The sequence below is a fragment of the Saccoglossus kowalevskii genome, chromosome 10 (genome assembly GCF_978046115.1).
Source record: "Saccoglossus kowalevskii chromosome 10, keSacKowa6.1, whole genome shotgun sequence".
NCBI lineage: Eukaryota > Metazoa > Hemichordata > Enteropneusta > Harrimaniidae > Saccoglossus > Saccoglossus kowalevskii.
This window is the reverse complement of record NC_140650.1, coordinates 26,136,009-26,155,814: the sequence shown is the minus strand read 5'-3', so window position 1 is coordinate 26,155,814 and position 19,806 is coordinate 26,136,009. Positions and strand designations below refer to the sequence as shown.

The following is a 19,806-nucleotide window of genomic DNA, read 5'->3' as shown; positions in this document are numbered from 1 at the left end:
TCACATTTTAAAGTTTTCTTGTTCATATACCCCCCCCCCAAACCTGGTAGCTAAGGGACGATGTCAAAAGATCGATGTCAGATAAAAAACTTAATTCCTTTAGTTTTATTCAAACCCCCACCCCCCACTGAAACTTAATTGATAAACATTGGTCATGACGTCAGACTATATTCACCATTAAATACAAATGGATAATCGGACAATAGTATGGCATAACAGTTGGTTGTTGGGTGGGTGTAAAAAGACTTTACAAATGCATCTCATTTGACACACATTTTTACACTCTAACCAAACCATTTTCTCGTCTTGGATGTGTTTTTTTTCATTTTCTGTTATTTCTGTCCATGATTGGATAGAAAAAAATGAACTACAAATACTCCAAGATTTTTTTTTGACTTAAAAAATAAAATCGTTTTTGTAGGATGGAAACTTTTTGAGGTCAAAACCCATCGTCCCCAAACTAAAGCAAATAAGTTTTTTATCCGACATCGATCTTTTGACGTCGTCCCTAAACAACCTGAGAACCAAATATAATCCCAACAATATATTGCAAAATAACCAGACGAGGGCAGTATACGATGACCCCATTATGCAGTGTTATTAGAAGTAGTACGATAGTACAATTGGCTAGTACCGGTATCAATTGTCAATGCAGTTCATTAATATTAAACGTTGCTCAATACAGTTTTGCAAACATGGTGGGTTTGAAGTGAACCAGCAGGCATTGTCTTATGAGAATACATGTTATCACCACCCATGCACAAGGCAAATTACTTAAACTGCCATATCTTTTGTCACATAAGACTTCTTAGCAATAAACAATCTATTCGCAAAATACACAAGACTTTCATGAAACTGTATTGAGCCATGTTAAAGTGTTTGCTGTGGATCCCAGATGATATGTATGATACATATTACAATTTTTGTTGACATGAAATTTGAATGCATGCTGTGGTGTTTTGCTAATCACTCGTACACCAAAATAAGTCACTGATAGCATAGTGGTTATCGCATCAGACTCGTGATTGGTAGACCCAAGTTCAAATCCTACCTTAGGCTGAACATCAAAAGGGTCGACCCCTACCCTGGGTGAGTGTGCCACAGACTCGATGGGAAGGCCAATTCCACTGGTCGAGATTCATTCACTAACGAATGCGACTTTGGTTAAGGTCTGCAGGTGCTTGTGTTCGACCGAGCATTAAATTGCCATTTGATAGATGGCCACGCAGCCCTGTCATGTAGTTCCAAACATGAATATGCACTATGTGTCAGCACTTGCAATTTGCACTTTAAAAAAAAAAGTCAGCAGAGACAACAGATGCACAAAAACAATTTAAAAAGAAAAAAAAATACAAGTGTTGTCAACATTTATTGAAATGTGTATAGAATTACTTATGATGCCACCATATATTGCATATACAGGACGAAAAAGAAATACACTGCATATTTAAGAAACTTTTATTGAAACATTTTATTTTACAAAGCTAAAATTTACCAATCCATCAATGTTACTGATGCAACGAATATATATACATATCTTGTACATTCTTAATATACATTTATTGGTCTGGCTATATATATATATAGTAAAAAACTCCGTTGGTTCAACAAATTCAAATCAAAACTGCATGTGTCACATGATGTGTCGTTGTCAAGGCATGTCGTAGTATACCATTAATACAAAATTTTGAATCTGATCTGAAAAACATGTTCCCATTATGTTCCAAGATTAAACAATAGCTGCCCATGTGTGACTAAGGTCAGTATAGTTGATTTTGATGCGTTTTTAACATTAAAAGGGCCACCATTCGGTGAGATCAGGTTTCAGACGTTTCAAAATGCCCAATTGTGTGGCATTTCACAAACGATAATGCCAGCCATGATCTTTGATTGGATCACAAACTGACTGCATGTACAAAAGTTAAAATGTTTCTCTAGGCATGTCCAGAAGTGCTTTCTTCAAAAATACATAAGTTGGTCATTTTCAATTGAAATGTTACAGCAATTCTAGGCACTGATTTGACGCTGAAGTAGTGCTAGATATAGATAACATTCTACAATAGGTTACACACTTTGTTTTCACATTTACATAAGGTAACTAGAAATACAAGTCATTGTTAATGACACAGTCCCCGTCCCAAATTTTGTGATCTGACATATCAATTTGATGCTGATGAAGTCATTGAGATTAGATTGAAACCATTAATAGGAGATGGATTTGTAAAAAATTATGATTTAGTGCTTTTACACAAGAATTGGACATAGGGCAGTCATACAAAAAACAAGTGGCGTATACAACAGATTGTTTATTTACATCAAAACACATTTTCCGTGTAGTAGTAATATGGCCAAAAATAAAAACAGCCGTTATTTGGCCATCTTTGATCTGATTATGAAACGCACTGATATGTATGATGTATGTGCCAAATACAAATGAAAATGGTACATAAATTGTGGAAATATAGTAGTAAGGCCAAAAAGTCAGATTGCTGTCAATCGGTCATCCTTGACTAGATTTTGAAACAAATTGTCATAGACATGCATCCTAACATGTATAAAGTATGTGCCAAATTTGAATGAAAACTGACAGAGCACTTCCAAGATACCGCATAAAAAACAAAAAAAACAAGATGCCTGCCAGTCGACTATCATTGATCCAATTGCGAAATAAATTGTACTGGACATGTAACCTAACATGTATAATCTATGTACCAAGTTTGAATGACAACTGACAAAGCATGTCCAAAATACAACATTTTCAAAAAACAAGATAGCTGCCAGTTGGCCATTTTGAATCGAATCGCTAAACCACTGCATGTGCATATGTCCCACATAAGGTACTAGGCACATGCAAAGAATGAACAGAATCGGTCCACAGGATTCTGAAATATTACTATTGACAGACTGACGCACGAACGGACGGATGGACAGACTCAGGAACTCATGGATGGTCGGGGACATGTATCCTAACATGTATGATCGATGTACTAAATTTGAATGAAAACTGACGAAGCATGTCCAAAAATACAACATTTTCAAAAAAACAAGATGGCTGCCAGTCAGCCATTTTAAATCGAATCGCTAAACCACTGCATGTGCATATGTCCCAGATAAAGTACTTGGCACATGCAAAGAATGAACGGAATCAGTTCAAGGGATTCTGAGATATGACTCCGGACGGACGCACGGACGGAGACCGAATTATAAGTCCCCGTTTTCGGACTTCGTCCGAACGGGGACTAATAAACATCGGATGCAAATCAGAGAAATGATTGAGAGATATTGCCCACAATGTTTTCTATTTTTGCTACAAAGTCAGGTACACCTCGACTTTTAGTCGCTTTTAGTCAGTCATCGTGTAGATTGCATGTCTACAAATTGGCATTTAACCAAGTTGTTTAAGCACTACGATGGAGAAGCAAGGAAGGAGTCGAAAAACCAGTTGAAGTGAGAACAAGATTTGTCAATTTGCATTTTCGTGGACTTATTTGTTGAGATTGGAGATCGAAGTGGTGTTTCAAAGCAGACAACTTATAATATCCTGCCAGGAAAGCGTAAGAGCGACCAATCAGCGACTAAAAAACTGACAACATTATAGACTGTGTCGAATATTATAAAACGTTGGGACCAAGCATTTACAAACAGAAAATTTGACAAAACTACTCGAAGACTGTGTATGTACTGTGGCATCACTTAATGCACCTCTCTCACTGAAATAACATGTGACGCAAATTCAAGTAGGAAACTAAGGAGGAGGAGAAATTGAAAACTAATGTATGGGTGAAGCTTCCTTCTGGCGTGCTTCAAATTACAGACATGTTGTCTGCATTATTTGTAACAACTTCTGTAAATGTGAATGTGTATGTTATCAACATCTAACACTACTTTGTTATCAAATCAGTGCCTGGAATTGCTGTAAAAGAAAGAATGTGATGTACATCAGTAACCCTGCATGTCAACCATTCGACCAAATCTGAAGACGACTGTGTCTGAAAAAAGTTTAATTTAGTTATAACATTTCCATCATGTCTATTAGTATATTGTGACAACTATTTTAAGAACAACATAATCCACAAAAATAACAATAAAGACCTTTAAACTAGTTTAACATTGGAAAACATCACATAATTTTGTATAGGAGATATGTTTTATGTAAACTTAATTTCTGATTAGTTTGTTAGCTTTAATGGTTTTGCTATGCATATTTAATGTTAGTAAACCTTGCATACTAAGGCATGATTACTAAACTTTATTTTTGTTAACACTTCATTTCATACATGTTTAGTTAGCTTCGGTTGTTTCACTATGCATAATTAGTAACTGCAATATGAAGAATAATAAATCTCACATTGTTTGTGATTAGAAAAGTACAATATTTGTTAATATGTAAACATTAATACTTGATTTCATATTATGGAAGATTTGTCAGTTTCACTCTTTTGTTATGCGTCGGTAGTAAACCCCACACTTTTTTTAAAATTTGGAAAACGCACATTGTGAACCTTGGATTGTTATTCATATACAAATTCAAAGAAACAACTTTTACTTCAGTCTAGACATGTAACATGTGGTAATACTATATATGCTAATTACTGAATTTAGCAGCAAAAAAAAAACGTGATTATATCACTAGGAACACGTATACGCATGTCAATATCAGCAAGAATCGGCTTCTAATTTTCCAATATGATTGGATTAATTTATGTAAGCAAAAATTTATAAACCATTTTCTCAGTAGGAAGTGCATAAGATTTCTAATACTAAACAAAACAGATCAGTGTTAGTACAGCTACACATCTACTGTACTGAGGATGCGCTTTGAGAGAACAAATATGGTATCGGCTACAAACACTGCTCTTGATTAACATATCGCGTAAACCGTTTTATTTTCACTGCTATCAATAAGCTATTTTGAGAATAGCATCACATTCTGCCAAACTGTCCTATCATAAACAGTTTAGGTGCATTTTTCAGGGCAAAATGTTTTAAACTTTGCTTGTGCAACTTTGCGCTAAAAAGTACCCATAATTTTTGACGATAGAACATTTCGGCTGACTTTGACACTATCGTTAAAAGTGACACAAATAAGTTGGAGACAAAATTTAATGATTCAATGGTGTTCATGACAAAATTTGGCAGTTCCCTGACTCACAAAATTTAAGAATGTGTCTCATAAAAAATGAAGCAGTTTACAACAACAGTATCTTCACAAAGAACAATATTCACCATTCATGATTCATTTAACAATACTAATGTGTGCAGAAAACTAAAACCAAAAAAATGGTAGATTTGTGTTTCATTGAAAATTGGTGAACCTGCATGGATTTCATTCTTTAAAAACTCCCAAATTGTGACTAGTGATGGCAGTCACAGGTTAAAAGGCACAATACTGGCTGTGTGAAATTACATCAGTTTTCTGCATTAAAAATTCAAAGTATTTGAATAGGTAGCATTCAGAAAATAAAATCGGTGACACAGGAAATCTTTATTATGAAAGTTTGGTCCCAGACTCTCAAATGGCGCCATATTTATGAGAAGTGGCCAGCGGTGATGGACGTTGTTTCTTCACCCAAGCATAAAACATAAATGCGATACCCACACAAAGAATGATCCCGAAGATCACCATAAGCGCTATGAAAACACCGGTTGATAGTGTCGCACTCTTTGATTGTTCTGATGGAATAAGATTTGTAGCGTTAATCATGAACCCCAGAGACCATCCTAGATCTGAACCACTGACCTAAGAATATATAAAGAAACAGAACTTTTAGTTATTATACCTTTGAGAATGTTTTCATTTTCAATGATACAACTGTGAAAAATACTTTATTTTCACTTGGAATTTATTAGTTCTATTTTTTTAGCTGAAACGATGATTCAGTGAAAATAAAATCCAGTGAGTACCGTATATCTTTTTTTCTATGTTTTTCTTTCAACTTTAACTGATCAAAAATCAGTGAAAATAAATTCCATACAAAACAACCGAAAATTCTTAATTAATTCCATGTAAAATAAAGTATTTCACAGCAACTCTCTACAGCATCAACCCAATGCAGTAATGCATCGTCTCATTCACTGTATTTCAATTTCAACAACTGTAGTGCATTCTATCATGCACCATAAACTATTGCACTGCAGGATAGCAAAATATAGGAAATAATTTAGTTTGACAAAGTATCATACAGACATCAGAGGTTTTTCTAGAAAAAAACTGCAAGAGGGAGCACTTTAATTCAGCGGCGCCACCAAGTCGGGGGAGATACGGTTCTCCCTACCAGGGTGTGGAGTTTTTGATAATTCTAAGTTAAAATGGAGCATTCTATGGCTTCCTTGGGACCAAAATGACTACCGGTATCAGACAGGTCACAATTGAAGACTGTGGCCACATGTGATCCCTGGTCAATCAGAATTTTATGGTTGCCAGAGAATCTGCTCACCAGGGTAAGGGGACACGTGGCCATGGCATGAGGGCGCTGCGCCCCTGTTCCCTTGTTTAAAAAAATCCCTGGACATGATAGATTATGTTCCTATAATTCACTATCATACAGATCAGTTGAATGAAGGTTCCTATTCTATAATCTTTTTTTTCCCGTTTGTGCAAGGCTTCATATCATAGTTCCTATAACGCTATCATGCAACACGATACATATTATCTCGCATGTATCATAACCTTAGTTAAACATGCTAAAAATAACCCATTATACCTCCTTCGCAGACAGTGACAGCTGCTCCTGAAAAGATGACGATATATTTTTTCTCAACATTATTAATACGCAATTGAAATTATTCGTTGAAGTTAGTCGATCAAAAATATTATTATTATATGAACACCAATTAATGTGACCAGCACACAAATTACATTGGCGTATTTTAATTTTAGTCTGAGCGACAAAGAAGAACTAAATTTTATTTGTTTCTGCTGTTAGCGAATACTTGTTTATTTATTCAAATTCACTGATCTGGAATGAGAAATCTTCATGACATCAATTCTTCAAAAAATTCAATGCAATTGTATAATTATAAAGTCAATGCAAGGATACAGCAAAGTATGCACTCAGGCAAGTACACGGTCACATCAACCTCAGCTACGTGTTGGGCGATACTCCCGTCGTACTGTTTTTTTGCATACTTTGTGGTATCCTCTTTATAGGTAGAAGCCTACTCATAAATTAAAAAAAACAGAATTTATTCATTTTGCAATAAACTGTACTCAATATAAGGATATTAGCCTAAAAAAAGTTGGGGATCACCAGCCTTTTTTTCGAGAAATGAATGGTTGTATTTTAGTGGAAAGTCGCCATTTTGACACTATTATAACATTTTACCACAGGTTTCTATGGCAGAGATATTATGCAATATCTCAAAATCTAGCCAGATGACATAGGTTGACAAAATCATATATTGTTAATGATGGAGTACTTTTTGTTGTTCTGAATTATTTAAAAAATCTAGGTTTTAAAAAGTGTCAAAAAATGCAATTTTTCTTTAACATTGTGTTCTATGGAATTGTTCTAAAAATAGCAATTTTCAAAAAGATTAACACACAAAATAATGCTATTTCATTGTACCATGAGACATTAGCTTCATGATTGTACATAATAAACTAATGAACATTGTCATGTGATTTATGACCAATTTTATCAAAAAATTACGACTAGGCTTCTACCTTAATAACTTTATAATATTATTACAGTCTTATGATAATCTGAACTTGAGTAATCGCCGACAACATACTATATAGAAGAATTACTGATAGGAGCAGAGGCAAAACATTTGGATAATCAGAAATCTGGATTATTGACATGTTGCTAGGTGACACTACTTCCCTGTGTCTCGCACCATCCTCCAAATAAGAGAGCTTATGTTGAGGGAATATGTTATGTTTGTAGTATTATTTACATAACAGAAAAAAAGAACTTACTGAATTTCTGAATTGAAACTTCCAGGTTTCTGGAGTAAATTTATAGCCATCGACTAAAAATCCAAAGATAAACTGAGCTTGAAAACAAAAAGCTGGAAGTAGACTCCTGTCTGTGGACGGCATGACTTTAACCTGTAAAGAAATCAATATTTTGCCTTATGAGTTGGTATAATACTTAGACCTAGACTTTCTTAGAGGCCTTAGAACCAATTAACAGTTTTGTACCAAATTTTTATCAAGACGCAATTTAAACAAATGGCCCATATTTTATTATATCAATATTATACTATATCAATCATTTTAGATTATTCTCTCAAATGTAAATTAGCATCTAGTGGCAATATTATTTATTTGTTTGTGATTCCCCTCATTCTTGTTACTGTAAAATTCTTTATTTTAGCTGAAATAAATTTTTGCGGAAAAGACTTTTTGTGTTTTATTTTCACTGATTTTTGACAAGTTGAATATAAAATATAGGAAAAAAGATATATTTGCTGGATTTTATTTTCACTGAATCATCCCTTCAGCGAATTGAGCAAAATTCAATTCCAAGCGAATTAATTAAAAGTATTTTAAAGTACTGTAAAATCTGTACTGGAAGCTGAGAACCAAGAATCCACCATTTCTCATATGTGTAGACGCTTTAAGCATCATCCCCTCTGTTGCATTGTACCATTTTAATACAAGTTGCAGCTTCTAATACAGGTTTTACAGTACTTACAAGCAAAGTGAAAATACATTGTCTTGTTAATAAGAATTTATTTAAAGGGGAACCGCTCAATCCCAGGGATTGCACCAAAGAATCATGGGACACTATTGTTTATGTTGTTTACAATGTTACCGGTAATCTATCTTTTGTTATCCATTGTTATTTTAATCCAGAAAGAAAATTTATTGTGAGATTAGGCTTAACTGGAAGGTGCCCCTTTAACAGTAAGGAAATACCAAAGCATTCTTATGGTTCAACAAAATAGGAAAACAATTTATATACATACAACATGTATAAGGAAAGTACTGTAAAGGGGTTAATTATTCACTGGGTTTTAATTTAGCTTATTTCGCTGACTGGAATATGCGCTAAATTAAAACCCAGTGAATATGTAAAATTTAGCATAGAACACATTATCTAAATGACGAAACCGTGAATTTAAAACCCACTGAATATGCCTGAAATAGTAAATCAGTGAAATTTAAACCCAGTGAAAATTAGTCATTTTACAGTAACTATGTTAAATTGGAATGCAAAATATGTTGTATTACTAGAAAATAAACAGGATTAGTTGTAACACAGAATACTGGAATTAATTTTCACTGAAATGACAATTTGGGTGTTTTGTAAGGAATTTATTTTCACCAACTTTTGACAAGTTGAATGTAAAATATAGGAAAAAAGGTACATTAACTGGATTTTATTTTCACTGAATAATTCCTTCAGCGAAAATTATTCTAGTAATTATCACTTTCACAAAAGAATTTTGTTAGCTTCATGCAATCACCAAAACTCAACTGTGAATCTAGATTCAAATCCCAGTGATACATAATTATATTTGATAACCATTCAAGTAAATGACATCAACTGACAGAATACTGTAAAGGGGGTAATTATTCACTGGGTTTTAATTTAGTTATTTCGCTGACTGGAAAAGGCGCATAGAACACATTATCTAAATGACAAAACCCACTGAATATGCCTGAAATGGTAAATCAGTGAAATTTAATTCCAGTGAAAATTAGTCATTTTACAGTATTTGTTAATTTTAGTATAACCTCCTGCAACAAGAAGCCGCATCCCTAATAGAAGTTGCACCCATTCTTTTTGAACAATTGAGAACCCAAAATTCATCATTTCGCATATGTAAAGGTACTTTAATAGAAGCCACATACCCTCCATTGCATTGTACCATTTTAGTAGAAGCCGCATTTTCTAATACAGATTTTACAGTAGAAAACATTGGCTGAGCAATGTTTTATGTTTAACGATTACAGTTCTTACCTCATCCCATGTTAAATTACAGAATGCCAGCATAGTATTGTTGAATTCAGCCATACTTGCATTAGTGCTTATATTCAGGTTATTGGTGGTGTAATAAAAAGTACTGAATGCCTGCAATGGAATTAATACATGAGATAAATAGGAATTCAAAATTGTAATCCTGTAATATCAGATTTATTATAAAACATGCTATTTGAGAACCATATTGTCAAATTATATCTATCCTGAGATATGGGACTGCTGTTTAGTCCTTTGGTTCAAAATATGGAACTGTCGAGTGAGTTGGAGTGGTGGGGGTGTGGTGGTAGTTTTCTTCTTTTGAAAATGGTTTCACCCATCTAGATATTCGTTTTAATTAAATGGGTGTCTAAACTATAAATGGGTGACTAAATCTAACAATATGCCCAAAATTTAGAATATACAATTGTATTTTTTGATATTACCAGTAAATAAAGGCCAAAATGATCATAGCACATGTATCCAAACAACTAGTAATAAACCTATTAAATATGTATAAAAAAACAAGCATCCAAAGTTACAAATACATGTACACAGAACTTGTCCAGGTTGATCATTCAAAACATAGAAATGGAGATCAAAAACTAACAAAGTATGTCAAGAAGTCGGCTAGGCTTCAGTTCTAAAGGCAACACAACCATATTACAGGTGAGAAAAACTAAAACCATGTGCTTCTTAAAAACTGCATTTACATACTTTTGAAATCAATAAACTTATCATGCAATAATGGGCGTATTCAGCATAGTACAAAAATTGTAGCGTTAAATAAACAAGCAGCCTGTCGGCTGAGACAGCTCCTCTGTTAGCAATGCACATTTCAATTAAAGAACATAAGTTTTCATTAGAAAATGAACAATATGCATAGTATCAATGCAATGGGACTTGCTGTTTTCAATAAGAATTCAAAAATATCACTTTTCACCAAAAATGACAAAAATATTCATCAAAATTGGAGAATTGGATATCATCATACAAATGAACAAATTTGAAAGAGGTCCACATGTAGTACCTATATATGTAATATCAAAGCAATTGGACTTGCCGTTTTTAACAACAAGTCGAAAATATCACTTTTTACCATAAATGACAAAAATATTCACCAAAATTAGAGAATTGAAGATATCATCATACAAATGAACAAATCTGAGAGAGATCCACATAAAGTACCTATGTATGTAATATCAAAGCAATTGGAGTTGCGATTTTTAACAAGAAGTCGAAAATATCACTTTTTACCAAAAATGACAAAAATATTCACCAAAATTAGAGAATTAAAGATATCATTACAAAATGAACAAATCTGAGAGAGATCCACAAAATTAGAGAATTGAAGATATCATCATGAAATGAACAAATCTGAGAGAGGGGTACACCAAGTATCAAAGCATTCAGGCTTGTAGTTTTCAAGAAGAAGTCAAAAATATAAAACATTGACACGGACGACGACGGACAATCACTCATATGATAAGCTCCGCTCGACAAAGTCGACAGCGGAGCTAAAAAATAATGATTCATCAAAATTGGAGAATTGGATATCATCATACAAATGAACAAATTTGAAAGAGGTCCACATGTAGTACCTATATATGTAATATCAAAGCAATTGGACTTGCCGTTTTTAACAACAAGTCGAAAATATCACTTTTTACCAAAAATGACAAAAATATTCACCAAAATTAGAGAATTGAAGATATCATCATACAAATGAACAAATCTGAGAGAGATCCACATAAAGTACCTATGTATGTAATATCAAAGCAATTGGAGTTGCGATTTTTAACAAGAAGTCGAAAATATCACTTTTTACCAAAAATGACAAAAATATTCACCAAAATTAGAGAATTAAAGATATCATTACAAAATGAACAAATCTGAGAGAGATCCACATGTAGTACCTATATATGTAATATCAAAGCAATAGGACTTGCGGTTTTTAACAAGAAGTCGAAAATATCACTTTTTACCAAAAATGACAAAAATATTCACCAAAATTAGAGAATTGAAGATATCATCATGAAATGAACAAATCTGAGAGAGGGGTACACCAAGTATCAAAGCATTCAGGCTTGTAGTTTTCAAGAAGAAGTCAAAAATATAAAACATTGACACGGACGACGACGGACAATCACTCATATGATAAGCTCCGCTCGACAAAGTCGACAGCGGAGCTAAAAAATAATGATTCATCAAAATTGGAGAATTGGATATCATCATACAAATGAACAAATTTGAAAGAGGTCCACATGTAGTACCTATATATGTAATATCAAAGCAATTGGACTTGCCGTTTTTAACAACAAGTCGAAAATATCACTTTTTACCAAAAATGACAAAAATATTCACCAAAATTAGAGAATTGAAGATATCATCATACAAATGAACAAATCTGAGAGAGATCCACATAAAGTACCTATGTATGTAATATCAAAGCAATTGGAGTTGCGATTTTTAACAAGAAGTCGAAAATATCACTTTTTACCAAAAATGACAAAAATATTCACCAAAATTAGAGAATTAAAGATATCATTACAAAATGAACAAATCTGAGAGAGATCCACATGTAGTACCTATATATGTAATATCAAAGCAATAGGACTTGCGGTTTTTAACAAGAAGTCGAAAATATCACTTTTTACCAAAAATGACAAAAATATTCACCAAAATTAGAGAATTGAAGATATCATCATGAAATGAACAAATCTGAGAGAGGGGTACACCAAGTATCAAAGCATTCAGGCTTGTAGTTTTCAAGAAGAAGTCAAAAATATAAAACATTGACACGGACGACGACGGACAATCACTCATATGATAAGTTCCGCTCGACAAAGTCGACAGCGGAGCTAAAAAATAATGATTCATCAAAATTGGAGAATTGGATATCATCATACAAATGAACAAATTTGAAAGAGGTCCACATGTAGTACATATATATGTAATATCAAAGCAATTGGACTTGCCGTTTTTAACAACAAGTTGAAAATATCACTTTTTACCAAAAATGACAAAAATATTCACCAAAATTAGAGAATTGAAGATATCACCATACAAATGAACAAATCTGAGAGAGATCCACATAAAGTACCTATGTATGTAATATCAAAGCAATTGGAGTTGCGATTTTTAACAAGAAGTCGAAAATATCACTTTTTACCAAAAATGACAAAAATATTCACCAAAATTAGAGAATTAAAGATATCATTACAAAATGAACAAATCTGAGAGAGATCCACATGTAGTACCTATATATGTAATATCAAAGCAATAGGACTTGCGGTTTTTAACAAGAAGTCGAAAATATAACTTTTTTACCAAAAATGACAAAAATATTCACCAAAATTAGAGAATTGAAGATATCATCATGAAATGAACAAATCTGAGAGAGGGGTACACCAAGTATCAAAGCATTCAGGCTTGTAGTTTTCAAGAAGAAGTCAAAAATATAAAACATTGACACGGACGACGACGGACAATCACTCATATGATAAGCTCCGCTCGACAAAGTCGACAGCGGAGCTGAAAAATAATGATTCATCAAAATTAGAGAATTGGATATCATCATACAAATGAACAAATTTGAAAGAGGTCCACTTGTAGTACCTATATATGTAATATCAAAGCAATTGGACTTGCTGTTTTTAACAACAAGTCGAAAATATCACTTTTTACCAAAAATGACAAAAATATTCACCAAAATTAGAGAATTGAAGATATCATCATACAAATGAACAAATCTGAGAGAGATCCACATAAAGTACCTATGTATGTAATATCAAAGCAATTGGAGTTGCGGTTTTTAACAAGAAGTCGAAAATATCACTTTTTACCAAAAATGACAAAAATATTCACCAAAATTAGAGAATTAAAGATATCATTACAAAATGAACAAATCTGAGAGAGATCCACATGTAGTACCTATATATGTATTATCAAAGCAATAGGACTTGCGGTTTTTAACAAGAAGTCGAAAATATAACTTTTTTACCAAAAATGACAAAAATATTCACCAAAATTAGAGAATTGAAGATATCATCATGAAATGAACAAATCTGAGAGAGGGGTACACCAAGTATCAAAGCATTCAGGCTTGTAGTTTTCAAGAAGAAGTCAAAAATATAAAACATTGACACGGACGACGACAGACAATCACTCATATGATAAGCTTTGCTCGACAAAGTCGACAGCGGAGCTAAAAAATAATGATGACTAGCATCTCAAAAATCTACGTTCCGTACTTACATAGTATTCGCCAAAAACAGGTGGCTTGAAAACACTCTGGAAAGGAGGAGTATCGAACAACTTTCTAACCTCCGCTGAGCACTGTGTAGTATTACTACTGCCATTTATAGTGAAAGTAATGTTACTGAGGTCAATATTGAGGTCATTAGGCATAACAACCTCTGATCCCCAGGCAGACAAGGCTTCATCACCATGACTACAGTATGCATCAAAAAGATAAGCAGCTGTTCGGTGTTCTGAGTAACCAATTGGAGCGCAGGGATTGATAACAGTGTGCGTGTAGTTGGAATCCTATATTGATGATAAAAATGAATGTAATGAAGACTTTGGCATTATAAAACTGACATACCATCCCCGGTTAAAAAACGTAATCATTCTATTATTTGAATAAATAAATTATTATTTTGCAGGTCGTTAAATAGTCAGAAAAAATTTAAATTATTATTTTTGAGGGGTTTAAATTATCTTTTAGGGTTTTAATCAGTGGTAACATTATTGTAGACTTAAAGATGCCTACAGAGGTCATTAGAAAAAGAAAAAGTATGAAAACACAGAAAAACTCAAAAATGTAACTAATTTTATTTATTGCCCATAAGAAACATCGAGCTGGATTGGTAGCAACTATTGTGGTTATTTTCTACGAGGTGATTGAATTGCTAGAGGAAAATAAAAAATATTTTTTTTTAGTAGATTGTCCAGCTATATAAGGATTATGGTATGTCAGTAGAACGTGTATCCTATACAACAATATGTATTGATATCGATATAAGTATGTTGTAAATTGACTCAATATATTATTATGCATCTGATAAATTTACCCGTTCAAAAAAACAGGCTGCTATATATAAAAATATTTATTTTTATAATGCAGTACATAAGGAGGCTTGCTCATAAACACTACATACCTTTACAAGATTTGCTAAAAATCGTCTTTCGGCTTCCCTGACGCCATAACATAGGTAGCTATGGGTGTACACGTGATAGTCCTCTCCATAAAGTTTTAGGTATCTCTGGTCTTCAATTGGTACAACAGTGGTATCTTCAGGTATGAATGTCATCTGTGTTGAGGCACCCCCCATGTCAATAGCCCCCACGGTATGCTTTTCTGTGGAAGTCCAGAATATGGAAGACAGAGAGGCTGGGACCTAGAAATCAGAATAATCAGTTAGTGAAATGTACATATTTATCATGAAATGCGCTTCAAAGTGGGAGGATTGTCACCTGAATTGAGTCCCAAGCGACGATAACAACACACGCTAAAAACGCAAAGATGCATGGGTAGACGCTTGTTTGTAAACAATGATACGCTATGGCCATCTTTAAGTAGATCAATAGCCATTCACTGTGATGATCAAAGTACTAGTAATAGAATAGAATAGAATAGAATAGAATAGAATAGAATAGAATAGAATAGAATAGAATAGAATAGAATAGAATAGAATAGAATAGAATACTTTCTGGTATGATAAGTTGAGATGTGGCTTATTCAGACGGTACATTTACACTTCAAAATGTAGCTCCTGGTAATTTAGCAAAAAGCCTGCTCTCACTCTTGTCTCACTGTCACTGTCACTCTCAATGAGATCTTTTTGGGCATTTTTGTTTTGCATAATTCAAGTTTTAAATTTGCTAAAATGGCAGGAAGTTATTTCACAGCGTGATCTACTCAGATGATAATATGTTAACTCACCTCTACAAAGTTACCCAGTAAATAGTTGACTGTCACCCATGAGAATGAGCCTTCAGATTCACCGCTTATGATACTAACATTAGTGACATTAAATGGATATTGCTCAAGACTGGTCCACACTGAGGATATTATCGCATCACTAACATTCTTATCCTCTTTTCTGAAAAAGGAAAAATTAATAAATCAATATCGTTATGTTTAATTAATGACAAATTCAGGACTTTGGCAAAATTGCATAATTTATTTATATTATTTACATAATGTTTTCATAGTATTTTCATAGTTAATTCATAGTATTTGCATAATTAATTCATAGTAGTTTGCATAATTTATTCATAGTAGTTTGCATAATTTATTCATATTAGCATAATTAATTCATAGTGTTTGCATCATATTTTCATAGTAGTTTGCATAATTTATTCATAATATTAGCATAATTTATTAATAGTTTTTGCATAATTAATTCATAGTTTTCACATAATTAATTCAGTGTTTGAATAATTTATTCATAGTGTTTCCATAATTTATTCATAGTTTTTGCATAATTTATTCATAGTGTTTGCATAATTTATTCAAAGTTTTCGCATAATTTATTCATAGTGTTTCCATAATTTATTCATAGTTTTCGCATAATTTATTCATAGTGTTTGCATAATTATTCATAGTTTTCGCATAATTTATTCATAGTGTTTGCATAATTTATTCCTAGTTTTTGCATAATTAATTCATAGTGTTTGCATAATTTATTCATACTTTTCGCATAATTAATTCATAGTGTTTGCATAATTTATTCATACTTTTTGCTGAATTAATTCATATTATCAACACATGTAGTGCCCTATTTTTTTTTTGGTGAAATAAATTTCTGGTGTAGCAATAACCTGCTTTTTTGTGTCCCAAAACAGATAGAGGCATTACCATAGTTTAAATTTTAGAAGAAACAGTAATAGTTTTCTTGGCCCAGTGTTCAGATTTACTTGATTTGGGCAATAAAGTAATATCTGGCAATTCCTAATTTTCGAGTTGTTAGTTTACTACGGAATTCCGCTAGAGGGCGCATCCAAAATACCCGGATGACGAGCCTGAGTGGGTTTGTTTTTATTGAAGTTTTGTATTCTTACATGCGTAAATCAATAGATTGGAAAAGCAAAAAAGTTCCAGAACTCCGCAAATTTCATTAGGATCGTGGTATAACTTGCAGCAATGTTCGTAAAGCTAAACTTTTTGAACTTGTTGAGTTAGCAAACGAGTTAAATGTTCGCCAAGAGTCAAACAATTCGTCGTCGTACTGTAACACAGTGAGTCGACGATAACTCTGGTAGATCTGTGTAACGTAAAAACTTGGCAAAAAACCTTCATACTTTGCTTTTGTTTGAAATAGCTGATATGTTCGCATATTTGTTGCATCGAAGTGATTGGACAACAGCCAGACTGAAAGAATATCGACTTGATAATGGTTATTTACTTTCTGTAAAGCTTCATCATGTGCAGAATACATAATTTATTTTCACTATGGCAAAGTGTATTCGGCAATCATCCATGAAGGAAAATCCTTACTAGTTTCTGGTGTTTGTAACTGTGTAGTGTGAGTTTGATTTAATATGATCCACCAGGCGATCAGCAGATGCAGTTATCATAAATGGACACACGTTTTTCCTTCCGTAGTTATTTTAACTTCAACTTCGAAACAAATGCTATCATAAGGATTCTGAACAAGAAGATCGATGTGGGAATCGGCAACGAGCGAAATTTCCATCAAATCCGGCTCAATGTTTTCGTTTGCGCTCGTCTCAGGAAGCTGACAGAGTCTTCATTTTTCAATCGATGTATAACTGCGGTTGAAAGACGGTTGTCTCCAGTTATTGAACTAAAATACTGGCGCAGGATGGAAAATGCCGTGAACAAACCCAGGAATATAGTTTGGCGTCCACTCAGGTTCCCGACAACGCATTCGAATCCACTGGCGTTGAGTATATTGCTTACAGCAGACGCCACTCAAATTTCAACCCCACCACGAACGTTGAATGGACTGTCATCCGGGTACTTTGAGAACGCCCTCTATCGAATTTCGTGAGAAAAATAGTAACTCGGAAATTAGGAATTGTTATTGTTATTGCCAAAGATCTAATAGATAGCGGCCAGATTTCAGTATGCTTTGCACATAAGAGTAACAAAGTAAAGACTTTTATTATAATTTTAGACAATCAGAAGGCCAGAATAACTTTGGTGCGCATTTCCAATTTTTCTTTTTTTTAATTTATTTGCACAACTTTGCACCAATTAATCCGCTTCTTTCACAAATTCATTTTAATATATCATGGCATCTCAGGGTTTGCTAAGAATTGCACAAAACAGAAGTAAACCTGACACGAATAATAACTAGTGGTAATTTATTCATAAATTCTGATGTCACGAATCACACAAAGCCACACAGGATAAAAGCTAGACACAGTTGTTTTCCTAGTTTGCTAAATTTTTAATAATAACAGACAGAAATAGAAAAAATAAAACACATTTTCATGAAAAACAAGAATATGCTCACAAATGTTGAGAAACACAAGTTTCATTAATGTACAATTAGAGCTAATTAAAGGCATGTACAGTCAAACCTCATGGGACTTCATTAAAATGGTCTTTATAGACAGGGTGGTCTTTATAGACAGGGTGGTCTTTATATGGAGGTTGGAATACTTTTTAGGGATCACCAATTCATACTTTTAGATGTTGCTATTGCCATAAAAATTTGTGTTGTTCAAAGTTTAATAAGTTTGACTTGAGGAAATTAAAAATAGTTTTCTAAAGAGAAAGTTGATTATTATTATTTTAGTCTCTGAACAAATCTGTAAAAATTTTGCTGGAAGGATGGTCACATAAGACAGGTGTTCTTTATAAACAGGTTGCTAATACAATTACAGTGGTCACTATTGGCAGGTGGTCTTTATACAGACGTTAGCACAGGTATGACTGTATAACACGGGTATTTTATTGTGAGGCAGATTTAGCCATATGTATGTTTGAAAATAAATAACTTCTAACCCAGAGGTCATTCTTAAGTCACACGACCTCTTATCAGGTCAGGTGATTTATGTGATTGTGAGGTGATTAGAATAGAGTTTTCATTGTATCCATGATTTATCAACCATTTAATAAACGTTAGAGATAAATAGGGATGAATATATATCAGTGTTTTGGTGTACCTTGTGAATATAAATGTGTACTCATGCAAAATTTGGTGGTGAAGATTCAGTCATAATAGGCATATAAAACACAGTATTTAGGGGAAGAGAGGAGGTACAAATATGCAAATCATGCAATTGTTATTCATAATTTGAGAACAATTAGTAAGTTTGTATTGATATCACACATTGTGTGAGATTTAAAATATTTATTTAAATACTTGTATCTAATTTTCAAAAATTATCTATATTGTTAAACTAGTTGACAGTTTGACAGCTGTAGTTACTGGTATGGAAGAACTATATTATTAAAAGTTTGGTTGTTTTTCTTGGGAGGATATGGATTATTGGGAACCAATTTTGATCATTTTTTTTTTCTTTTTATCATGTTTTAAAGAAGAAAGTATATGAATGATGAAAATTTTGTAAAACCCAGAAATCACTTAAAATGACAAAGCTTAATGTTCTCTTTGTTTAAACTGATTATAAATTTCAAAACTTTTTTTTTTGTGCCAGGCGACATTAAATGTCACTGTTGTCTCTCCTTTTGTATGTCTTTTGTATGTGCAAATTGCAAGTGCTAGTGCTGACACATAGTGCATTTTTGTCACAGAAGTCATATTCATGTTTGAAACTACATGACAGGGCTGTGCTGCCATCTTCCTATCAAATGGCAATTGAATGCACTATCCTGGCGTCAACCAGGCTTGGTCGAACACAAGCACCTGCGGACCTTAACCAAGGTTCCCCCAAAGTCGCATCCGTTAGTGAA

The 19,806-nt window shown here is 33.2% G+C and overlaps 1 protein-coding gene across 3 annotated transcripts in view; it reads right to left on the bottom strand.

Annotated features, from left to right (window-relative positions):
- Positions 1-1,446: 1,446 nt before the first annotated feature.
- Positions 1,447-19,806, bottom strand: part of LOC100368830 (ectonucleoside triphosphate diphosphohydrolase 8-like) — a 47,860-nt gene continuing 29,500 nt past the window's right edge. For all 3 annotated transcript variants that reach the window (XM_006815498.3, XM_085504431.1, XM_085504430.1), the window contains 6 exons: positions 15,859-16,018; positions 15,074-15,313; positions 14,169-14,459; positions 9,915-10,025; positions 7,922-8,053; positions 1,447-5,740 (listed from right to left, as the gene is read on the bottom strand). In XM_006815498.3, the coding sequence (XP_006815561.1) occupies positions 5,513-5,740; positions 7,922-8,053; positions 9,915-10,025; positions 14,169-14,459; positions 15,074-15,313; positions 15,859-16,018 (1,162 nt within the window). In that variant the 3' untranslated portion in view covers positions 1,447-5,512. The remainder of the gene's footprint in view (positions 5,741-7,921; positions 8,054-9,914; positions 10,026-14,168; positions 14,460-15,073; positions 15,314-15,858; positions 16,019-19,806) is intronic.